The sequence below is a fragment of the Megascapheus bottae genome, chromosome 32, assembly GCF_031878675.1.
Source record: "Megascapheus bottae isolate mThoBot1 chromosome 32, mThoBot2.hap1, whole genome shotgun sequence".
Lineage (NCBI taxonomy): Eukaryota > Metazoa > Chordata > Mammalia > Rodentia > Geomyidae > Megascapheus > Megascapheus bottae.
In genome coordinates, this window is record NC_143540.1 from 4,689,660 (window position 1) to 4,713,436 (window position 23,777).

Genomic DNA, 23,777 nt, shown 5'->3' on the forward strand with positions numbered 1-23,777 from the left:
CATTGCTGCAGTCGTTGAACTCTCATACATCCCCCCCCCACCCCGTTCTCCCCAGGGTGAACAGTGAGGATGATGAGGCGTGATGAAGCAATACTGTCCTGAGAGACCCCTTCCTGGGCTGGTGTGATAGGACGAAAATGACCTTCTCCCTCCCACACGTGACTCAGAGAGAATCTGCTCAAAAGCAAGAAGGCTTTCATTCAGGTAGGGCAAGCAGGTACTTGAAGGCACTTGAGTGCGTGCATGCACGCGTGCGCAGACCATGTGGGCCTCCACAGGTCCCGCTGAAACCAACCAATGACCTCCCTGTCCAAAAAAAGAAAAAAATGACAGCAACCAAGCGGACGACGTTTGAGCAAGCACACTTCTAAGTCTCATCTGAAAAATGATAGTTCTGAAGGGGAAGAAAAGAGAATTAATGAGATAATACATCCAAATTGTTTAGCCATGGTTGATAAACAGAGGAATTAAGTTACGTCAGTTGCTATTATTAACAGTATTAGTATTATCATTACTAGAGCATCTGGAACCCACACATCTAATTAAGATTGATCTGTTTCAACCACTTTTTTTTTTCCATTAGCAGACCTTGTATCCGCAATTGTGTTGAGTCCGGTGAAAACATGGAAGCTTTCTACACTGGGGAACTCAGATGCAAGCCCCCGAGAAAAAGAGGCAGATAGAAACTGTCGCGTAACTGGTGGGGCGTAAGATCTTGTGTAGATACAATGCGTCTGGAGTGGTGTCTGCCAGGTTGGGGAGTCACTTAGGAAGGCGTCTTGGAGGGTCCCAATTCCAGTGTGTACACCCCGGGGAGCTGAGTCTGCGGAAATTATACTGGAGAAAGGCATGGGGCCACATCTCCACAACAGTTCCAAATCCTGGCTCAGGATCTCGGTGTGACACCTCACCCTTGTGCTTTCCGGTTTTCTAAGAGGCGGCCTGAGTTTGGTAAGGGGCCTTCAGCATCCTCCATCATCCTGGGCTTGAATTTAGGGCTCCACGAGCTTGCCTGGCTTTTACGGTCACGGGTGACGCTCTACCACTTGACCCTCTCTGTCTCTGTCTCTCTCGTGTTCTATGTCTCTCCACTTCACTGGCAGGTGAATCGTAAAGAACAGTCTCTCGGTTTTGGCTGTCTGGGCTGGCTTTGAACTTAGATCCTCAAATCTCAACCTCCTGAGTCACCAGTAGTCATTGTTCTCTTGTTTCAGAGGCTCCCCGTAGAAATCTGTTCTGGCGGGGTGCCAGCCTGAACCCTCGTTTTGGAGGGTGGATCCTTGCCCATACAGCCTGTGTGACCCCACAGGCTCTGCCATCCTCTTCACCTCTAATGTCATTTTCTGATGTCTCTTCCCTACCACCCATCATCTTTGGTCCATATTATGGAACACAGTAATCTTTCCAGACTATAATGCCGGCTCTTCTCATATGTAATGAGAACACCACACATTTTACATTGTTGTGACTAACAACACTCAGGAATCTTGAGTAGTACGTGTCCAGGCTCATTTCTAGGCTCTACCTTAACCACTTCCCCTAAAAGGAAGACAGAGCAGATACCACCATAAGCTATAGCGGTAAAGAAGAAGGCTCTTTGCTGGCCACTGTTGGCTTATACTTGAAATCCTAACTACTCAAGAGGCTGAGATCTGAGGATGTAGGTTCAAAGCCAGCCTGGCCACTACAGACCATGAGACTCTTATCTCTAATTAACCACTAGACAACCAGAAGTGGCACTGTGGCTCAAGGGGTAGGGCGGTAGCCTTGAGCTGAAGAGCTCGGGGACAGCGCCCAGGCTCCAAGTTCAAGCCAGAAGGGGAGGCGTGGCTCACAGTACCCCTTACAGGCAGCCAGGCACAGGTTAGGGGTGACTCCCCAGCGCCCCCCCAAGCTCCCTTGCTGAGCCATCTCCATCCCTTCCCTCTAGGAGCAGAACCGCCATGGCTCCAGGACGGCGAGCGCACAAGTCTGCACGTGCTACTCATTAAGGTCTTAGAAGAACGCTGGGCCCGGGCTCCGGCAATTCTCCTAATCATAACAGTTAGTAATAAGAAGAAAATGATAAGTCAAAACAAGGAGGGACCCTGCTGAGAGGGAATTTGGGAACATCAAATAGCCTAGTGTTACACATCTCACCAAATACCAGTGTTTGGAGGGAGCACTTCTTGTTTTCTCCTCTTCTAATGGAGCTAATTATCGGAGGGAGTGGGGGTTGTGGATTTCACATTCTGAGATGACAGTCCTTCTGCAACATCTGAGCTGAGGCCCACGAGAAGAGACAAGGTTCCCCGAGGGGCTGTGGAACCCTTGGAGAATGGACCCCCTCCCCCCTCCTCTCATACTCACTCACACACACACACACACACACTCACACTCACACATCGGCTGCCAGGGAAATGAGCACATATCATAGAAATGTGCATATGACTGGGCTCAGGCCTCTTCCTATGCAAGGGGTGGGGACGTTGTTCCACCAGAAGGCCGGAAGTGGAATGGTAGCTCAAATGGTAGAGCACTAGTCTTGAGCAAAAAAATAAAAAGGAGGGGATAGGGTCTGGGCTGTCAGTTTAGGCCCCAGAACTGGTCCCATCCCTTCCAAAATTTATTTAAAAAAAAAGAAAGAAATGATCAAGGACCCTATCTCCAGACAACAGGGTGTCTTTCTAACGGCCGTCATAATTCTTTATCTTCTTGGAGACTACACATCAGATAACAGACAGACAGGGACCGTGGTGGGTTGGTCTTCAGAACGCATGCCATATTCCCAGGCGTGGTTTCATGTCGATATAAAAGCCACGCCTGCTGTCTCTGCACCCACACAGACCACACGCAGGTGCCAGGGCCAACCATTCTGGATGAAGGGAGCGCCGAGGGTGACTCTCGACCGTCGTCTTCATCAGACCGAGGATCGCCTCGGAGATCATTAGCTGGGCATGCTTCTGGCTGACTGTGAAAGGCGTTCATTCACTCTGAGTGACAAACAGACCTGCCATGGATATGGGGTGGGGGGGGCGGCAGACAGTGTGCGGGGAGCCCAGAAAGGACCAAAGGGAAAGAGGGAGGCATGCTGTCTGCCAGCCTCTTGGCTTCATCACTGGCTCCACCCCCTCCACAGACCCCCCCCCCCCCACGGATGGAACGAGGCCTACTACGAGCTGAAACCTGGGACGCCGTCCACCCGGTTCATCCTTCCCTCCGACAACCTCTCTGTTGGATTCCTCTAGTAGAGGGAAGCTCACCACTCCTCTCATTAGCCATCTGTCACTTATCACAGCTCATCTGAAAAGACCGTGAAAAGGACCTCTGCATACCAGCCACAAACCTAAACAATGTCTAGATCAAATCTCAAGAGGACTGTATGCTGCCACTGTATGAAGGCAAATATAACCCCTCACCAAATGACATTAAAAAAAGACTTGAATTCTATGTGCCCAGAGGGAAAGGCTCAACACCATAAAGACAGCCATCCCCACGTTTGGCATGTCTCATTCCTAACCTAATAGGATTATTTAATACAATATGCCCAACCTGGTCTCTCTTGAAAAGGGGAAAGAAGTGTTTAATAATGAGAAGACTTCTGAAGATGAATCATCTATGAAGATTTGGCTTCTATGAGACAGATCATGAAGCTACAGTCCTCTAAGAGCATTCAGGATGGATGTCAGCAGACTCGACAAGCAATAGGATAGAAAGGAGACAAGGATGTGCAGGTGTTTGACCAAGATCACATCCTGTACAAGAATAAACCAGACAGAGGAAGGTGTAAACCATAAACACGCTACAAAGAATTACAAGAAATTGGTAGCCGAGTGCTCACAACTCATACCTAACCCTACTTACTCAGGAGGCTGAGATCTGAGGAGGCAATTTTGAAGCCAGTCTGGACAGAAACATTCATGGGTCTCTTATCTCCAACTAACCAGCCAAAAGCTGGAAGTGGAACTGAGTCTCGAGTGGTAGAGTACTGGTCTTAGGCACAAAAGTCAAATAAAAGTGCAAGGACCTGAGTTCAAGCCCTAGAACTGGTACATGTGCACGCGTGCATGCAAATACACACACGCACACACACACACACACAGTGAAAAGTGCAAACATAAAACCCAGGGGAAAAGTCAAGTCAGAAGATTCCAAAACTAGAAAAAAAGAAATGGGCAGGATTGCGTGCGAAAATTAAAAACTTCAATATGTCAAAAAATATGTAACCATAAACAGAATTAAAAATAAGTGTAACATGTTCAATTGAACAACTAAAGATAAAAAATAATCATGATTGTAGGACTGGAGACCAGAATGTTACATGTAGATCGCAGGCATCTAGAACCCAGCTTTAACATAGAAAAAAAGCCAGGGATATTCACAGGCCATCCTCAGAAGACAAAATAAACCGGTGAACAAGCATTGAAAACAGACACTGGGGATGAGGGAAGTCCTATCTGAGTGATGGCAAATGTGCTGGCAGCACCAGCCAGGCCTGGGTTAGTAAGGCTGGCATGTGCACTGGCTGGGCGGGGTGAAGGGCGGTCCAGGTCCTGCGGAAGAGCCGGTCAGGTCAGCCGGCTTTCTACGCAGGCGCGCAGTAACGCAGCAATTCGATTTCTAGGTAAACACATGCATCCCAAGATGTCTGCACCATTTGGGGAAGTGTGGTGGTTTACGTTAATGAAACACTGGCATCAGCCTGAATGCCTAACCCACGGGGGGAGGGCAGAACTTGGCAGACCCGCTAATAGCGCTCTGGTTTGGGTCTGCCCCTCCTTGGAAGCAAAAGTACTTTCCCAGCTACCCGGTGCAGGGAGCACACGAGCGGTCCTGGCCACGAGAGGCGGCCTTTCTTCATCCCGGCTGACAACACCCGGGAAACCCTGAAGAGCCTCCTGGACTTGCCTGTCCAGGCCGGCTTCCAACTGTCATCTTCAGATCGCAGCCTCCCGAGTAGCTAGGCCGACGCTGGTGCCTAGCTGCAGTACACCTTTTAGGGAAGCTCTGACCGGCAAGAATAATAATATAGTAAATAAGAGCTACACTTGAAGCAGCTTTGTGGTCTTTGATTGGTTTTCATGCTGGCAGTGGGGCTTGAACTCAGGGCTTGGGCGTTGCTTCGTTGCTTTTTCACTTAAGTTTAGTGAGCACTTTACCGCTTTAACCAAAACAAGGCTGAAAGTTGCCCAGACCCGATGAGCAGGAGCCAGAGGCAAAGCCGCTGCTCTGGTGGCTCAGCTTCCCTGTGCCCGAGTGTGAACGAAGGAGTCACACATGGACTCTAGGGAGCCCGGGCAAGGGCTGCTGGCATGCTGCCCTCCTTCTGTGGGAACAGCGAGCGGGTTCAGGGGACACGGTGACCTTCCCAACCCCTCAGATGATTCCACTTCTGTGGTCAAAACTGCCTGGGAGCAACCACTGCATCTGAAGAAGAAATAAAAGGAACCCAGCAAGGCCCGGCTTGCCTCTGTGATGCGTCAAAATTCCTCCCAGGCGGGTGACAGAAAAAAAAAATTGTTTCTTTTTTTTTGTGGTCAGAAATGTAACAAGGTAATTATTTTCACACCAGTCTTCCACATAGTTTTTCACAGACAGCAGTTTTATAAGGCATAATTATCTATTTCCACCGGCTTCATAAATTTCTCCTTTCCATTTTGTTCTCCACCCCCCATGCCCAATAAACTAGAAATTATTTAAAACTGTAGTCACACATTCTCTCTCCCTCTCCCTCCCCTCCTCTCTCTGCTTGTCATTCTCCTGACTCTCTTGTGGAAAGAGGCAGACAGTGTCTCAGAGAAGCTCATGACACCCTGGCCCCTGAGAACTGAAGGCCAGTTTTGCAGTCACTGCTCCTTCCCAGGGTCTGGGACCCTCGGGCCAGGCCCCAGCAGGACCTCGACACTCACACATCTGGATGCAGGGCAGCTGCCTTCTCACGGGCATTCACCAAGGTCTTCAGGCCAAGGTGACTAGGCGGTGTGCAGCCATGCAGTGGGCTGGGTCGTAATGCTGAACCTGGGCTCTTCCCAAGCCTGCTCCTTTGATTTTCCCACCTCCAACTCCTCTCCTCTCCCCACCATCTTCACAACTTTCCAGGGATACAACCAAAGCAAGTTCTGACATCAGTGGAGAGTTTACTCTAAGCCAGGCATGGTGCCAGGGATGCTACGATATGATTTTTACTCGATCTTTGCAAGGTCTCAGAAAGGCAGGGGTTATGAAGAGTCTGTGGGAGCAGAATGCCAGGGAGCTGTGAAGGTGAAGATAAGAGGCCAAGGTCACAGGCAAGGTAGGAGGTGGGGCCAAGATCAGAAATCTCCTCTCTGAGGTGCCAAAACCCATTCATCTTCCCCACCGCCCCAGGAAACTGACAATTCTGTAAGCTATTCCATGCCTCTCAAGATGGGGCAGTTTAGGAGCCTCAAGACTCCTGGTGACCTCAGAGCCTCCGGCGGCGTCTTAGCTGGGAAAGCAGGAGGGGGATGGTGAACATGTATTTCCATCTTCACTCTGAACTCATTTTCTTGTATATGATAACACAAATCCTTGGGATATTCAGAGAGGTCTTTTGCTAAAATGCCTTCGCCATCGCCTTCACATCACTGGTGGTGAACACATGGGTTCCTGAGCTGGAAACCCCAGGCAGGACAGGGCTCTGGGGTTCTGGGGCTGGGGTTCTCATCTCGTCTGAGCAGTCTTTACAATCCCAGGCCTTCCCACCGAGACGCAAGGCCTGTGGGAAGCCCAGTCCATGTCCTACTCACATCAATGTTACAGAGAACTGGTAGCACAGGAGCAGCTCCCAGATAGTCATCCATTTACCCACCCGTCTATCCATCCATCCATCCGCTAAATTGACAGGCTCTATGGCTCCTGTCTGTAATCCCAGCTTGCTGAGGAAACTGAGACCTGAAGGATCATGCCTTAAAGCCCAGCTAAGGTATAGAAGTCACACACACACACACACACACACACACACACACACACACACACACACACACACACACACACACACACACACACACACACACACACACACACACACACACACACACACACACACACACACACACACACACACACACACACACACACACACACACACACACACACACACACACACACACACACACACACAGCTCCCAGAGCACCCGAGAGGTCAAGGTAGACCCTGATTTACAAAGTCAATGAATGAAAAATAAGGGCCCAAACACAGGGCTTCAAATTTGTCACTGCCAATGTTTATATGAATTAAACACTTGTAGTGTTACAGAAATAGTAGATACATTACTGGCCCCAAAAGTTTTACAAGATTCATTAAAAGTACTAATTCACAGTTCAACTAAAGCTTCAGTGGCCATATTTTAGAGCTAGAAGAGTGCTTATAGGACATTCACTATGTTCATAAATGAGTAGACTGCAGATATATCACTTAAAAACAACGCTAGCAAGCCAGCTCCCAAGCCTTCCAGGCGTCCTATCTTGGACAGTCCTAATTCTGTTTCTTGACTGGCTCACAGAATCAGGACACTCTTGGTGCTCTCTCTACCTTGCCATTTCAAAAAGAAAGACCTCTCTCTCCCTCTCTCTCCCCCTCTCTCTCTGTCTCTTAAAAAACCAGTTACATAGAGTGACTTCCTAGGTATCTGCCATTTGAACCTGTGATTCACAGCTGCCAGCTCCCACTGCTGTGTCTCGGGCTGAGCGGGAGCCCTGCACACCTGGCCTTTGGGACCTGCTGGGCTAGCCGGGGCAGGGGCTCCTACAGCCTTACTGCAGGGAGGCAAAGCCTCACTGTTCATCAACAGTGTCCGAATGCACTCCTTATATCTGAAAAATTATTTACTGTGGTGATGTGTGATGCCTTTTTAAGAGAACAGATGGCAACCTCCAATTAGAATGCTTTAAAAGAAAACCCTAATGAGAATATAAAAGCCAACAAATGGACTTTTTTTCATACAGTACTTCCCTGGCACACAATAAATCAAATATATAATGAGGCTCAATAAGATAATGGGATTATTTGGGTCCACTCCCAGCCCTTGGCCTCTGGGTGCCCTCTGGGTTGGGGGTCTGGACTCTGTTTAGAGGCCACTCTCAAGCCTGGCTACCACAACCACATGTGGCTCTGATGTAGTCATTCGTGGCCTGAGCCTTTGCCCAGCGCATGTCTGGGCGGGGCTGTAAGATACAGGATGGAGCCTCTGTGCTGAACACACAACACAGCAAATCCGGCTCCATCCCATTCTTGGTGAGGTGGGGACCATATAACAGAGCCCCCGGGGTGAGGATGGTGTGCCTGTCACAGAACTGAGTGTGCCAGAGGCAGGCAGAGGAGGAAAGTCTGCAAAGTCTGATTCAAAGAAGGTGAGCGCATACCAGGAGTATGGCTGGAAGATAAGCCCGGGGAAATAACACACAAGAGGCCTGACAGCTCAAAAGACAGCCATGTCCGCAGCCGGGCGATTGGTGGAGACCTGGCCCCACAGAGATCACGAGCAGAAATGCAAAGGCCAAGGCTGGTGTCTGCCCGGGGATACTCAGGATACAAGGGATGGGGCATCTTTACGTGGCTTCTAAAGAACTACATTAAACAGGGCTTGTCAGGCTCCTGGGAGAAATCACAGAGAAGTTAACCCAGAAAGACAGCGACTCTGATCAGTGGAAATACAATCATTTCTGTCCATGACTTTCTGTACCAAGAGGAGGTAGAGGAAGAACGGAGGAAGTGGAAAAAAGGAACAGGAAAAGGAGAAAGAGGAGGAAAAGGAGGAAAAGGAGAAAAAGGAGGAAAAAGAAGAAAAGGAGAAAAAGGAGGAAAAGGAGAAAGAGAAGGAAAAGGAGGAGGAGGAGGAGGAGGAGGAGGAGGAGGAGGAGGAGGAGGAGGAGGGGGAGGAGGAGGAAGAGGAGGAGAAAAAAAGGTCTGGAGAAAATCAGTTTACAAGACAAGGAGCTTTGACCTAGCTCAGATCTATAAGCATTGATCTGGGCTCAGGATCTCGATCAAGATGATGTTTCATTCCTTCTCTGTACCCAACAAAGGTTACACATTCTACAGAGCCAGGATGGAGAAAACTCTTCCACTCAGAGTCACTTTTGTTTCTGTCCATCGAGTTGCAAGCACACATGAAATAATCTCTCTGTGGCCTTCTGTCCTAGAAGTAGACGAGATGGGATTTGTCTGTGGATGTCCCTGCCTAGGGAAATCCAAGGAGGAAGAAAGCTCTAGCCTTATTAGAAGATAGCTCAAGCTCCAGATCTCAGAATACTATTGGATACTACAAAAAATATAACCCCTACTTCTGGGCTGTAAGCCACAGAGGCGGGAACCGAAGGTGGGGGTCTCAAATGCTAGAGGTGCCCCTCTTCTTCTGGCTCACTGCTCCTCCTCACACCTCTTGGCTCATCGATGGGCAGCGTGGATTAACCCCATAAATTCTAGGGACTACAACTCTAGGCCCCAAAATTCTAGTCCTTGGAGTCCGTGCTGGACCTTATCACCTGGCCGGGCCACAGATACGTAACACAGGAAAGGGCGCAGGGAGATGAAAATACAGTGCTGGCAGACAAGGGCTTTCGATGGATAGCTAAGACAACTGTAAAAGAGCTGAACACGAATGCAAGGATGGGCACTCCGAGAGAAGTCTGGTTTCAGGTACCCAGAAATCCCACTGCATGAAGAACAGACAGAGCGTTGACACTCCATAGACCGGGAGAAGCTTCCTGGAGGTGCCGAGTCAAGAATAAATGGCTCAAGCCAGGCGCAGCGGCTCTCGCCTGTCATCCTGGCTACTCCGGAGGCTGAGATCTGAGGATCATGGTTCAAAGCCGGCCCAGGCACAAAAGGACCTGAGACTCTTCTCTCCAATTAACCTCTAGAAAATGGGAAGTGGAGCTTGGCTCTAGGGTAGGGTGGTAGCCTTGAGCTGAAGAGCTCAGGGACAGCGCCCAGGCCGAGTTCCGGCCCCATGACCCACAACAAACAAACGAAAAAGTATGTAGCTCGGTGGTAGAGTGTTTGCCTAGCATTCATGAAGCACTTCTCAGTACCACACACTCACAGAAAGAAAAGGCCACAAGTGCTACTCTGTGTCTCAAGTGTTAGAGTGCTAGCCTTGACCGGGGGGGAAAAAAAAAAAGCTCAGGAACATTGCCCAGGCCCTGAGTTCAAGCCCCAGCACTGGCAAAATAAAAATTAAAATGAAGTAGTACTTAAGGAATTGTTAAATTCACGTCGTGGGTCCTATCTTTACATCTGGAGAACCGCTCCAGCTGGGAAATGTGCTGGGATGGAAGGAAATCCCTCCCTCCCTCGACTCTCAACCTTAGGCTCCTGAGCAGAGAGCAAGGTGTCCCCGGTCTCCGGCACAGAGACTGTTCCAGCACCATGACCAGCGCTTCTGCTTTGAGCTGCCATCTGGATTCACCATATGGGCACAGGTCAAGAGGACCCAGACTTCACCTCCCTCCCTCCCCTCCCCCGCGTCACCATTATGGACACTCACTTGTGCATGCCACCTCCGGGGGGTCGAGGTCCGCCCGGTAGTAGCCGGTCCGGCAGGTGCAGATGGGAGACGCCTCGGATGGGGAGCGGCTGTTGGAGGGGCAGTGGGAGCAGCCCTCGGCCTCCTGGCTGGCCTTGAACGTTCCGGCGGGACAGGCTGGAACACAGAGACGTCACGTGAGAGGGAGCGGGCAGTGGCGGCCGCCAGAGAGGAACAAGATTCCACCATCCCCCAAAGGTTGAGCTGCCCCAACCCAGCTGGAGGAATGAGCAGCAGTTCAGGCGGCCGATGACTCCCATTGAATACCTGTCCGTTCCTCCAATGTATCTTCCTGGTGCCCACAACCTCTCTCACTTGAAGAATATTATGGGGGAGGGGAATGGGGGAATAAAAATTAGAAGATTCTTCCCGTTCAGGTGTGTCACTGCCTGTGACTTAAATCCTCGATAAATGGTGCTCTTCCCGCTTCCCCTTTGGACACCATTTAACCAGGTCGGGGTCTCGAGGAAAGACGTCTTGGTTGAAAATGACACAGGCCAGGCTCCTGGCTCTTAACTACCGTGAGGCCTACACGCTCCGGCGTCCCACACTGCATCCACCGGTGCTTTGTTAGGGACCGTGGCCAGGGACTGAAATTTATGAGCGATCCTTTTAAAGGAAATTAAAGCGATTTCGAGGTTACTGCCTTCTTAACATCATTTTCCTTTAATTGCGTCTTGATAGACTTTCAGGGATGAGGCGACAAGGAGGAGGGAGGGGAGCTCAGCTCACCTCTCTCTCTCTCTTTGTTCTGCTGGTACTAGGGCTTGAAATCACACTTGCCTGTCTGGCACTTTCACACTTACACCACACCTCCAGCCTTGCTTTTTGTTGACATGCTCTGCTGTTTTGTGTGTGTGTGTGTGTGTGTGTGTGTGTTTGAATGTGATCCTTGGGGTCTGTGTCAGAGTCACCGGAACCCACCATTCCCCACCCCGTTTCCTTTTTCTTTTTTTCTGTAGCTCCTGGACACCCCCTGACTTGCTGGGTTCTGTTGCTGAGGGGCATGGAGGGAGACTCTGGGCCTGAGCTGCCTGCCTGGATGCAGCAGAACTTTCCTGGAAAGTGGTGACTACTCATGCATTCAGATTCAGCCCTGCTACCCTGTAATTTTCTTAATGTATCAGTCTAAGAAGAACATAGTGTTTTCGTGTTCTTTTTAGCACTTAAAAGCCTCCCCACTTTACATTTAACAAGTTAACAGTATAAACCATCATCCTGATACCCACAAGTGGCAGAGGGGTTGGGGAAGCACCTTCCTCTGAGACTCAATTCCAAGAAGCCCAGCACAAGGGGAAGAGTGGGAGGGGCCAGCAAGCAAAACACTTAAAAAAAATGCTATTCTTTTACCACGAAAAATAAATAAGAAAACTATGCTGCCCCTTGAGAGAGAGAGAGGGAGAAAAAAATAAAACAGCTTTAATTAGAAGTGATAAATGAACCTTTTGGGTCAATTCTAGTAAAATGACTATATATGCCAAAAGAAGCAAAATGCAAATGGCCTGAGGTCAGGTGAGTCACTGGAGTATGCAAAGTAGCTGGGAGGAATGTGGTACAGAAAAAAGGCAACATGGAAGCTCAGAGACCACACATCCATCTATGTTTCAATAATAATAATAAAAACAGTAACAAATACTGTGCTCGCTGAACCAAATACCTCCCTGGCTTTTGAGGCCGATAACACAATTCTTCAATATTTCAAAACACAGGTATTGCCAGGTACCGTGGCTTCTACCTAGAACACTAGCTACTGAGGGACAGTTCAGGCCAGCCCTGGCCCAGAAAACAAAATAAAATTCACAAGACTCCATCTCAACCTGTGGCCCCGAGCCATGGTGTGTGCCTGCCGTCCCCGCTCTGGGGAAAGCACAATAGCTGAGCACAGTGGTGTGTACCTGTCATCTCCAGCAAACCCGGGGAGTGTAAATAGGAGGATTGCAGCCCAGCCTGGCCTGAGACCCAGACCCTACCTTGAGAACGATCATGGGACACCTGCAGTGACCCACAACCGTAATCCTAGCTACGCAGGAGGCGGAGACCTGGAGCATCAAGGTTCAAAGCCAGCTCAGGCAGGTCCACAAGAACTCGTCTCCAAAAATAACCAACCTCAGAGACACAAATCAGCTGGGCGGGAGGTGCAGTGTATGTGGTAGAGCATCTGGTTAGCAGGTGAGAGGCTCCAAGTTCAGATGCTAATACCCCCCAGCCAAACAATCAGAGGCCAAACCAACTAAACACCCTCATGTGTTATTTCCACTCTCAATTTCAAATTATGGCCAGCATGATTACTCAAATCACAAGCCTTTTCATTCCACAAGTGTTTACTGAAGGTCTACCACCAGGCACCAGTGCTAAAATAATAGAGACTTGAGTTACGGCTGGGGCGGGGGAGAAAGAGGGGAGCTTTCCCTGCAGGAGAGGCAGAAACAGAACATGGCTTCCCAAACAGCCATGCCTGTGTGAACACCTGGAGATGCGTTGCAGAAAACAGCCGGAGAAGGGGTAGGGTGCCCCTGAGGCCTTCAGCTCAGGGAGAGCACCAGGCCCAGAGTTCAAGCCCCACAACCAAAAACAAAACCAAAAACAGAAAACAGCTGGAGATGAGGCAAGATCTGGGAGGAGAAGAGAATGGGACAAGAAGGAGAAAGGCCACCATGGCTTTGTTTCTTTAAGAAAACAGAGGTTGCAGCTTCCATCCATTCTCAGTGATCATGAATCACAGGAAGACCTGGGCTAATCCCACAGAGCCTATGGGCTCTGTCAGAAACACAGAGGTGGGCAGCTGAGAGAGCACATCAGCATACGCCATCACCACGCCCCCACCTGAAGACATACATAACATCCCTCCCACAATACGCCCGCACACAGTCACCTCTAGCTGGAATCCAGAAGGTCACCTTGAAAAAAACCCTTCTCCCCCCACCACCCTCAAGTCCTCCGAGCCTCCAAGATGTAACAAATTACCTGCTGCTTACAATGCTCTTGAGAACGACCCCCCCCTCCCCTCCCATCCGGACCCGAGGACTGGCGGGTGACACCGAATCCATCACTTCCAGTACTATTACTTTATAAAGAAACAGATTAAGTGTCTCATAAACAGTGCGGTGATTGAGATAATGGAAAGGCACCTCTTGTCCCCGTCTGCAGCATCAGGTTATGAAGCATTGCCAGAGCAGCCAGGAAGAGGAAATTAACAGAAGCAAGAGGGAATAACCACTTTTATGCAATTTCCTCAGGAGATAGTGGACCATCTAATCTTTATTAGAACCCTTTAACCTGTCGCTCAGCACTCACCCGAGCCTCTTTAGCGCTTGCAATTTGTCTCAGTATCTACGGAAGGTAAAGATGAAAACCTCAAAATATTATTTTATAATTTTCCAAGGCGGAGGAGGTACCCGGTGCCTCTCCCTCACTTTCCTCAATGGAAACCTCTAGAAACATTTTTTTTTCTTTTAATGCAGCAGAAATGTGGGAATGCTTAAGGATTCCCAGCGCACGTCCAGGGGGTCAGGACCAGCGTCTCCCCCTGCATTTCAAATGTGTGTCTTCCCTCCACCACTGCCTTCTGTCCTTGCTCTTTCGTTTTAATAATCTGATTACTTCTCCTGATCTAATTTTTTTTCCCCCAAATGAGTTTGCCAAGGTTCGTGCCCATGAATATTCATTCTCTGCTTAAGAATCAGGTTCCTTTTTCTCCAGGCAGGTGCTGCTCAGCAGCTGGTCCAGAGAGGCCGGCCTGCCTGCCTGCCTCCAGGGATGACAGTGAGAGGGGCCGGGCGTATGTCCAGGAGGACAGACCCTGCCCAGCCTGGCGTTCACTGCTCCTAAAATCTTCGCTTGATCACCATACCTTGCTCTCAGGGGATGAAACGCAGGAGTAAATTTCTCAGCTCTGCTAAAAACTGCAGATGGGCGCGGAGGTGGCGCTAGAGAAATTCCCAGAGGCCAGGCCTGCAAACTTTGCATCGCCCTGCCCAAGAGTCCTGAAGGCCACACCCACAATAGCATTGCCCCTCCCACTGGTCCTACAAGCCACGCCCACAATCCTATATCACCCCTTCCCATGGTTCCTGGAAGTCACGCCCACAATTGCATTGCCCCTCCCACTGGTCCTGCAAGCCCTGCCCACAACTCTGCATTGCCCCTCCCATGGGCCCTTAACGCTGCACTGCTCCGCCCACATATCCTGCAGGCCACGCCCACAGCCTCACATTGTTCCTCCCATCTGTCCTGAGGTCTCATGTTGGTCCTGGTGTTGAAATAGTCACTCTGTGATGCAATGTCTCCATCGCCTTCACATCACTGGTGGTGAACACATGGGTTCCTGAGCTGGAAACCCCAGGCAGGAGGCTCCCCAGCAGGACAGGGCTCTGAGGTCCTGGGGCTGGGGTTCTCATCTCCCCTGAGCAGTCTTTACCATCCCAGGCCTTCCCATCCAGACGTAAGGCCTTGTGGGAACCCCAGTCCATTTCATATTCATATCAACGTCTGAGAAAACCGATAGCACCGTAGTCCATCCGTCCATCCGTCTGTCATCAATCTACCCTTCCATCCATGTCTTTATCCAGCCATCATCAATCCATCCATCCATCCACCATCAACCCCTTCTCCGTGCATCCATCATCACTCTGAACAAAAGATAAACGTTGTGGTAACAACAACACAACCCCAGACAGGGTCCTGGCATCAGATGGTGTGAGGCCAAGGGCGGTGCCCAAGGAAGTGCACTGACACCGCGTTCCAGAAGAGTTGTTGGATGACATGCTCCAACTAAGTCAGAGTTTTGAGTTAGCAAGGCTACTCCTGAAGAAAAAGCAAGCAGATGCAAAAATCAGTTTTTGTTCAGGTCCCTCACAATGCTGTTTTACCAAGGGAAAAAGAAGAAATAGAGGGGTAGGGGAAGGGGAGAGAAAAAAGGAACTTGGAAGTCTAAAAAGAGCAAAATGACTAAGTAACTTAAAAAACTGTCATGCAATAGAATACCGTACACCCATTAAAACTGTGTATTTGGAAGTGGATTAAAAGTAGATTCTCAAATAGAGTACAGACTTCATGGCATATACACACAAGATACTAAAACGAAAGAAAAAGGGGGGGGAGAAAGTGCTGGCATTCCTCTAGTATTGTTTGTCTTTTCCTGATATCTTACAGGGTACATGTATGCCTTTGGTAATCAAAGTCAGTCTCACTCACTTCACTGGATAGGGCAGAAGGCACAAATACAATCCCTTATCTTAAAGGGGCAGAGGCGGGCGGGCGATTACAGGACCCAGTGTGGGCTGTGGAGTGGCTTACAGCCTGCGCCATCCTGTCCTCCAGAGGAGGGGAGCCAGGAAGTCTCCAGTGGAGACTCCAGGGGAGGCACTGAAGGACGAGTAAAAGCTGGTGCTACAAGGGGAAAAAAATTTTTTTTTTAAAGAGCATACTCTAAGACTCAAAGGCAGTGAGATTTCTACTTGTCCGGAGAGCCTTGGAGTCACTGGGGAAGCTGCCAGGCATGGAAGCATTTATGGGGGCCACGATCGCTAGGTGAGGGCGGCTCTCATTTCTGCATCACCTTGGGCCTGCGAAGACAAATAGGTCTCCTGATGTTGCCTTCCCTGGGCCCAGCGCCAGCCGTAATGGCGTGTGCAGTTGGGACACTTAGCTGTGTCACACACTGGTATCATTCATGGTGACACTGGCTGAAATTGATGACAGCCGCAGACATCATGACACAGACGAGACTGTAACTTACAGTGCCATTAAGTTGCTCAGACAGCGGCAATGCCAGTGAGTTTGGAACAGGTCCATATGGGAGCTACGGAAAAAGGTCTGGGGTGTGTGTGTGTGTGTGGGGGGGTGTTCTGTTGTGACTGCAGTGGGGGAGATCATGGAGTCATATCCGAGGGGTGACCTGGTGAGAAGCAAGGTCTCAAGGTGGAGGGCCAGGCCTCAGGCCCTCACCTCGAATGGCACGCTGTTCACAGAAGCGAGGCTAGCTGGCGACACCAAAGCCTTCCTTCCCAGGTGCTGTTCCCATGGTGGGAGGCGGAGCCAGGCATGGAAGCCTCTCAGAAGCAAGTCTGGGGTGGGATCCTGCCATGGATGGGTGCGGATGGGAGTAGGGGTCGATCTGGAGCATCCTGCTTAACGCTCGGGGCCAGCACTTTCACACTCCCATGTTAGGGATTGAGAGGCAAGACCTGGGAGAGGAGACTGGGTCAGGAGAGCAGAGACACGAAGATACCTGGGAGAGAACCACTTGAGCCTCCTCCAGTTCACCGTGTGTTTATTAGGGATGTGTGGACCACAGAGAGCAGCCCAATGGATGGATGACCTAAACCACGTGGGAACTTGAGAGAACAGACTCCAGACCGGACCCTGACCCAGGCACCCTGAGGAGAGAGATCTGAGAATTGCGGGACCAGCACCTTGGTTGTGCCAGGTTCACCACGCAGGGAAGGAGAACCAGTGCTCAAGGCCAGCTGGTTGGAGAGAGGACTCACCCTGTCCCTGGGTCCAGGGAAACGGCTGGGGTGAGACCCCAGGCAAGGGACGGAATCCTCGGGGTGTCCGAGCCCTCATCTGTAAAGAAAGGTACGGGAACCCATACCTTTCAGAAATTCTTGGGACTTAGCCTCTCTGTAACGAACTGATGGATTCCCTTAAGAAGATGGCGTAGAACTACAAACCTCAGCTACATGGTGACTTTTTGTTGATGTCTCCAAAGGCTTGGTCGGAGATGTGAAGGTACCAAATGGCGACCAGAGCTGAGACGCAGGGGCAGGTCCATGGGTTGTTCAGTCTTCTTCCTGCTTCCCACAGAGCCAATACCAACTAAAGCAAACCGTGCAAGACCAAAGCACATGGGGAAGCCTCACACAAATCTCACTTCCCTTCCCAAACTCTTGACAAGGCAAACAGAGCTATTCTCTTAGCAAAGGTTGTTATTGTTCTTCCCTTTCCAGGCGTTTCTCACCCTGGGGATGTAGCAAGCCCACAAATCACAGGCATCACAAGCAGAAAAACAGGCTGCGGAGTTGGGGGGGGGGGAACCTTACAAACACCCTAGATCAGATTAGCCAATACCCACAGCTCCTTCCGCTCCCACCCACCCAGCCTTCCATCAATCACGGCACTGGCTCCAGCCCAACCCAGAAGCAGGGCTCAAAATACAACATCCCAGGGACTCATCAGACTCTGGATGGAAGCCGGTGTATCTCTAACTTATACCAGAGCAAAAGAGGCCCAGAGCAGGCAATGGTTTGGGGCCAGGGGTGCAATCAATAAGAGAACAAATCCCAGCGCCCATCCAGAGCTGTTCCACAGGCTCACAGGGCTCTTCCATCACGATGGGCCTATTGTATGGCCGAGATGGGCCTATTGTATGGCCGAGGGGCTCAGCCCTGCTCCATCCCCAACCACCCACACCCCTCTCCCTTCTACTCTTTCTTTGGGGTCAGCCCCTCAGCACGACCTTCTCTCCAGCTGGGAAGCCAATGCACCTAATTATTCTCTCTGTGTGCCGCACATTCTGTTTAAGTAAGTGTAGCTAAGAGGTGCCGAAATCTCCCGAGAAGGTCAAGTGCTGCATATGTATAATAGAAGATGAAGATTTTTCCCCCTTTCTGTGGTGTACTTGATAAAATAATTTCGCTGTGACCTTTTCAGAAACTCAGGAGTGAAAATGGGCGCAGTGGAATTTCCAGCCTCTCCCCAGGTCACCCACGTCACAAACACAGAAATCTGCTATGATATTACACGGTCCTCAAGCAGGACGAGTAAGCAAAAGAAATGGTTTTAACTTAAAAATGTGTGTGTGTGCGTGTGCGCGTGTGGGTGCACACGCGCATGTGTGCACACGCGTGCACGTGTGTCGTCTGTCTAGCTCCTAAACGAACAGTGATTGGTAGTGGCAGGAACCATGTGCAAGTCCCAGAGTCCAAACTTTTCTGAGAAAAGCAAACTGGTCAGGCGTGGTTCAGCCTCCTTCCCCCTCTCCCCACGCAGGTTCCTGGCATCTGCCCTCCCTGCCCCACCCCCACCAATCCTGTTACACAAGGATGAAGGACGGAGTAATGCAACCCACAAAGGAGAAGAGGGGCAGGGGAAAGAGAGAGGACAGCAAGTAAGGCACGCCGAGCTCACCGAGGCCAGCGGCGCCTGCTTTCTCTCCTGTGCAGAAGCTAAAGCTCAGGTACAACTGCAGCACGGTGACTGACGGGCGTCAGACCTGAAGAGGGGCCTCTTAGGAGAGGAACACCAAGGCCCAGTGCCGACGTGCACCTGATCGCACAAAATAGTATTCATGGAAAGAAACTCCAGGAAACAGAAACAAGAAATGGAAGGACAAAGGGTAAATAAATGTAGTTCATTGGACACTATGAAAAATGAACTCTACAACCTGTGGGTGGGGAATGGAAGGGAGAAACTGGGAGAGACAGAGAGAAGGGGTGACACTGTAAAAAGAACCTTTACTCTTTACCTGGCTTAAGTAACTGTGACCTCTCTGTGCATCACCTTTGTAAGAACAATTCAAAATCCCCCTCCCACCCCGCAAAAAGGAAAGAGAGCATGGTAACAGAGGAGTGGATTAGACCCAGGTACTTTACATGCATCTGTGGGAATATCACAATAAAAAAAACCCTTTGTAATTCATACTTATATTAGCAAACAAAAATTGAGACAAAAAATAGCCGTTAATATTTTCCACTACAAGGCAATCCTGCATTTACTCCACACACAGCATTTCCAAGTGGCCAAAGTCAACATCTGGCCCCCCCGGGGTGGGTGGCATCTATCATCTATGGGTTTCATCAAGGAGGGAGGGAGGGAGGGAGGAGGGAAGGGAGGGAGGGAGGGAGGGAGGGAGCTCTCCTTCCTCACCCTCTCCTTCCCAGCCTGGGCAGCAGTCATCCCAACTCAGTCACCCTGGACTGTGACGTGCAAATTGTCTGATACAAGAATGTCTCAGGAGACAGCACCCACCCAGGTCCAGTGTCAGTTATTTCGAGACGGCAGGCATTGGATTCCCCAATTCTTCCGCGGAGGGGCGGGGGGAGGTACTGGCTCATCGGACAGAGGGCCTTTCTGGTTTGGGAATCAGATAATGGTCATTGCAATACCTGGACTTTCTAATGGGGTTTGTTTTACTCTCCAGGAGCTAAAAGGTGTTGACATATTTCCCCCTCCAACCAACTCTTTGTCTTCTTTCTGAAATAATGAAGGCACGTGTCTCCCCCCCACCCGCCCACACCCCTCCCATTCTATACAAGAAGAAATCTCAGACTCTCCACTCGAGAGCCATGTGACTTGCATACACGAGGCATGCTGGAGGCAAAGAAAATCCAGTGTGCCAGCTCTTTCGAACTGGGGTTACACAGCCTCAAAAAACACACGACTCTGGATCCAAGCTCTGAGCTGGCTGCCCTGGATCAAGAGTGGAGCAAGACAGAGTCCTCATTCTCTAGGAACAGGAGAACCAAATGCTTTCGGCAGCCCTGAGGTAGCTTACGAATATAAAAAGAGAAGCATGGTTTTGGGGGTGAATGAACAGTGTATATTTGGACTCTAGTTAAGCCTCATTGAAATGTTTACAATTTAAAATAAAGGTGGAAGATTCAGGTTTTATGCGAGAGAGAGAGAGAGAGAGAGAGAGAGAGAGAGAGAGAGAGAGAGAGAGAGAGAGAGAGAGAGAGGGAGAGAGGGAGAGGGAGGGAGGGAGGGAGGGAGGGAGGGAGGGAGGGAGGGAGGGAGGGAGGAGGGGGGGGAGAGGGAGAGGGAAAGATTGAGGGGGAGGGGGAGGGGAAGAGAGAGGCAGGCAGGTCTTGGTGTGGAGACACAGTAGGCAGTCTCCTTTCTATACTAGATGAGAGTGGGAAAAAGGGTCTCCCAGAAGTGCGGGGCAGGGTTTTGCAGGATCCATAGGAGTTTCCTTTGAGATACAATGAAAAAGGGCGTTCCAGTCACAGGCAGCGTCCTGGAGAAAGTGAGGAGGGTGTGGTGGCAGGACGGGTCAGGGATGTTTGTCAGCTAGAGTCCTCGCCGTCTTCACCGCCTACTAATAAAGCTGATTTAATCTTCGTGAACAGACACACCGGACGTTTGAAATCAACTGGAAAGACTTGAAAGGATGTTGAGCTATGTGCTAAGACAACTAGGTATCTTGACTTTGCTTGGGGAACCCCCCACCCCATCCTGGCACAGTGTCCAGACAGTAGCAACCTGCTGTCCAGATAACCCTTCTGTCCATCCCCTACCCGCCTCTCTCCACCCAGCTCACCAGAGGACCTTGTGGGGCTGTGAGACTGTGTCTCTCTATGTGTGTGTACATGTGTCTCATGTGACCGTGTGTGTCCGTGTGTGTCTGTGCATACGTCCCGTGTGACGGTGTGTGTCTGTGTGTATGTGTGTTTGTGCCCGCACACTACTGGAATTGGCCCCGACTTTGTTGTGTTTTGGGGACGGAATCTCTAACTCTGCCTTCTGCGCAATGGGGATTACAGGCATGCGTCACCATATGCCCAGCTTTCTGTGTCTTCTGTACAGAGCTGAGGAATGGAACTGACAGGCAGTGGGGCTCCTCTCTTCCCCAGGACCCCCCCCCCCGGCCCTCGCTGGGCAAGGCTCCTCCTCTGCTCTTACCGGGGGCCTGCATAGCCGACTCTGTGGTGGGGGCACTGTGGATTTATGATTTAATTAGTGTGTATGGCAGTAAGGAATGATTTCTGGGCCCTCAACACTCCCCGGGGGAAGGGAAGCAGGCTGCCACAGAAGGGGGTGTTCATAACAGTGGAAGATGGACACGTGGCTGGGAGGAGGGCAGGGGGTGTGGGGCGCCTGACCAGGGTGGGGAGGCCCTGAGCCCTCAGGAAGAGCGGAGCCACCCACCTCAAACCTTTGTGATGCCATCTTTGCTGGGGCAGATAGGTGGCTTCTACCCCGGGCAGGCGCGATAATAAAACATCCATTAAAATAACAGGTCTCCGCCTCCGCTGCCCAGCACCTGTACAATCTCAGGGCAGTAAACCCCGGGCGCGAAGGTGGAGGAATGAAGCAATCGGACTCATAAAGGTCTCAGCCTTCTAGAAGCTTTCCAGGTGCTGACGCAGACCGGAAATGACAGGCAGAGGCTGCGGGGGGGGGGGGGGGGGATCTAAATCAACCTGGACATCTCTTCTTGCCAGCGGACAAATGTCACGCTGTGCCAATTTACGGGAGGTGTGGCTGTGAAGTTCTAAGACTGGTAATAAGCCTGGAAAGGCCCCAGGCCTCCAGCAAGAACTCCTCCAAGCCCGAGCTGCCCTTGGGTAGCCGGTCGCGTGCATCAGCCGACTCTGCCATCTGGGAATCGAACTGAGCCCCCACCCCAGCCCCTCACAGCTTCCCCAGACCACAGTGGACCCCATCCAGTGTGCAAAGGGGCTCTCAGGAGGGAGGACGACCCCTGCTCCCCCCAGCTGGGGGTGTTGCCTTCATTTCCACGTGAATTACTTATCTGGGCTTCACCATCATCATCATGCTACTTGGATTAGTTAAGCTTTCATTTTTTTGTGTGTGCGCGCGCACACACATGTGCTGGAACTCAGGGCCTCACATTCTCACTTAGGTCTGCCCTCCTTGAGGCTAAGTCCTCTACCATGCAAGCCAAGCCCCTCCACTTCTCAGATTTTTGCTGGTTCATTGCAGATAAGAGTCTCTAAAAAGGGGGACAATGGATTCAGTCAATCTGACTAATGCAGCTGTGGCGGGGGGTGGGTTCCTTAGCTCTCAGCCTCCTGAGTAGTTAGGATTCTAGGTGTGGACCACAGGCACCTGGCCTAAGCCTGCATTTCGTTTTACTCTATTTGTTCAGTCCTGGGGCTTAAACATGGATAGGCAAGCACGCGATCACGTGAGCCACACCTCCAGTACCTTTGCTGTTTTAAGTGTTTCTTGAGAGAGGGTCTCCGGCTTCGGGGGCCTGGGCTGGCCTCAGGTTCTAGATCTTCCTACAGCCGCCTCCCCAGTGGCTGAGATTACAGGCAGGATACCTGGCCCTTAACATCCCTCGGAAGCTCACGGCGGGAACACATTCTTTGGCACCACCTCTCATGGGAAGGGACAGAGCAGCTGAGTTAAAAAAAAAAAAAAAACCAAACCAGAGGTGTGGGGTGTGGGGGGGAACCCCAAAAAGGAGAGGGCTGGACCCCATGCAAGCAGTGCCGGTTATAGAAATGGTTAGCGTCCATGCCTCTGCCTTCCCTCGGACCCACGCTCTGTCATTCGTCTGCCGGGGAGTCCGTCCACGTGCCTTTACGAAGCTAGGGTCCCCCATGACACAAAGTCCAGACACTTCATCTCCAAGTGTCTCTTCCAGTCGGGGGTGGTGGTGGGGGAGAACTATTCTAAGGGAACGTGGGGTAAGTTGAGGCAGGATGAAGGGGGAGGTACCCATACACCCCAGTGTGTCAGAGGCAGGTGGAGGCTCAGCTCGTTTGGAACCAGGCCTCCTGGAGAGAAGGAACTTCCTGGTTCCCATTAGTCTGCGGGGTTTTGCCATCAATAATGACACCAACCGTAATGAAGACAAATATTTGGCAATGAATGGTCGCTTTGTCATGTTTGGGGAGAGAGAAAAAGCTATTCAAATTAAAGACATTTTAGTCTCTCTCTGTCTCTCTCTCTCTCAGTTTTATGTTTATTCCGTTTTCTTGGCATATCTGTGAGCATATATATATATATATATGTACACACGTACACACACACACACACACACACACACTTCCCCTCAAAAGGCAGGCAGAGGGAGAAACATACCTAGCATATTGCCTGGAAAGCCTAGAAAACACCCAGAGAGCTGCCCTGAGCACCTTCTTGAGGGAGACAGCAGGGTCCAGGGCAGGCCAGGAGACAAGGTATGAGGGGTCTAGCACAGAGCATGTGAGGGACTCTTTATTTGCCCCTTATGGCAGCCATTGCTAATGTGTAGCCTTTAAATAATGTGGCACCAACCCTCGCCTGCTCAGACGCACATCATTCAAGCCCAGTTAGGAAAGCAGGAGAGCCTTCACTGCCCCGCTGCCCGGCTAGGTTGGGTGTTAGGGGTTTTCACCCTTGGTATGGGAGATCTGTTCTCTTCCCATTCCAGTCCTCTCTGCTCGTGCTTTCTCAATGCCACCCCGATGGTGAGCCGTTTTACGAAGGAGCTGAGCAGGCACAAGGCCGCAGGTCCTGTCCCCAGCACGGGAAGGCTTGCAGGCACCCCGATTCTCATGCCAGTCCCAATTT

At 50.7% G+C, this 23,777-nt stretch overlaps 1 protein-coding gene across 7 annotated transcripts in view; it reads right to left on the minus strand.

The window, feature by feature from the left end:
* Nucleotides 1–23,777, minus strand: part of Ephb1 (EPH receptor B1) — a 288,252-nt gene that overhangs the window by 73,332 nt on the left and 191,143 nt on the right. For all 7 annotated transcript variants that reach the window (XM_090323254.1, XM_090323253.1, XM_090323252.1 and 4 more), the window contains one exon: nucleotides 10,488–10,643. In XM_090323254.1, coding sequence (XP_090179380.1) covers nucleotides 10,488–10,643 — 156 coding nt within the window. The remainder of the gene's footprint in view (nucleotides 1–10,487; nucleotides 10,644–23,777) is intronic.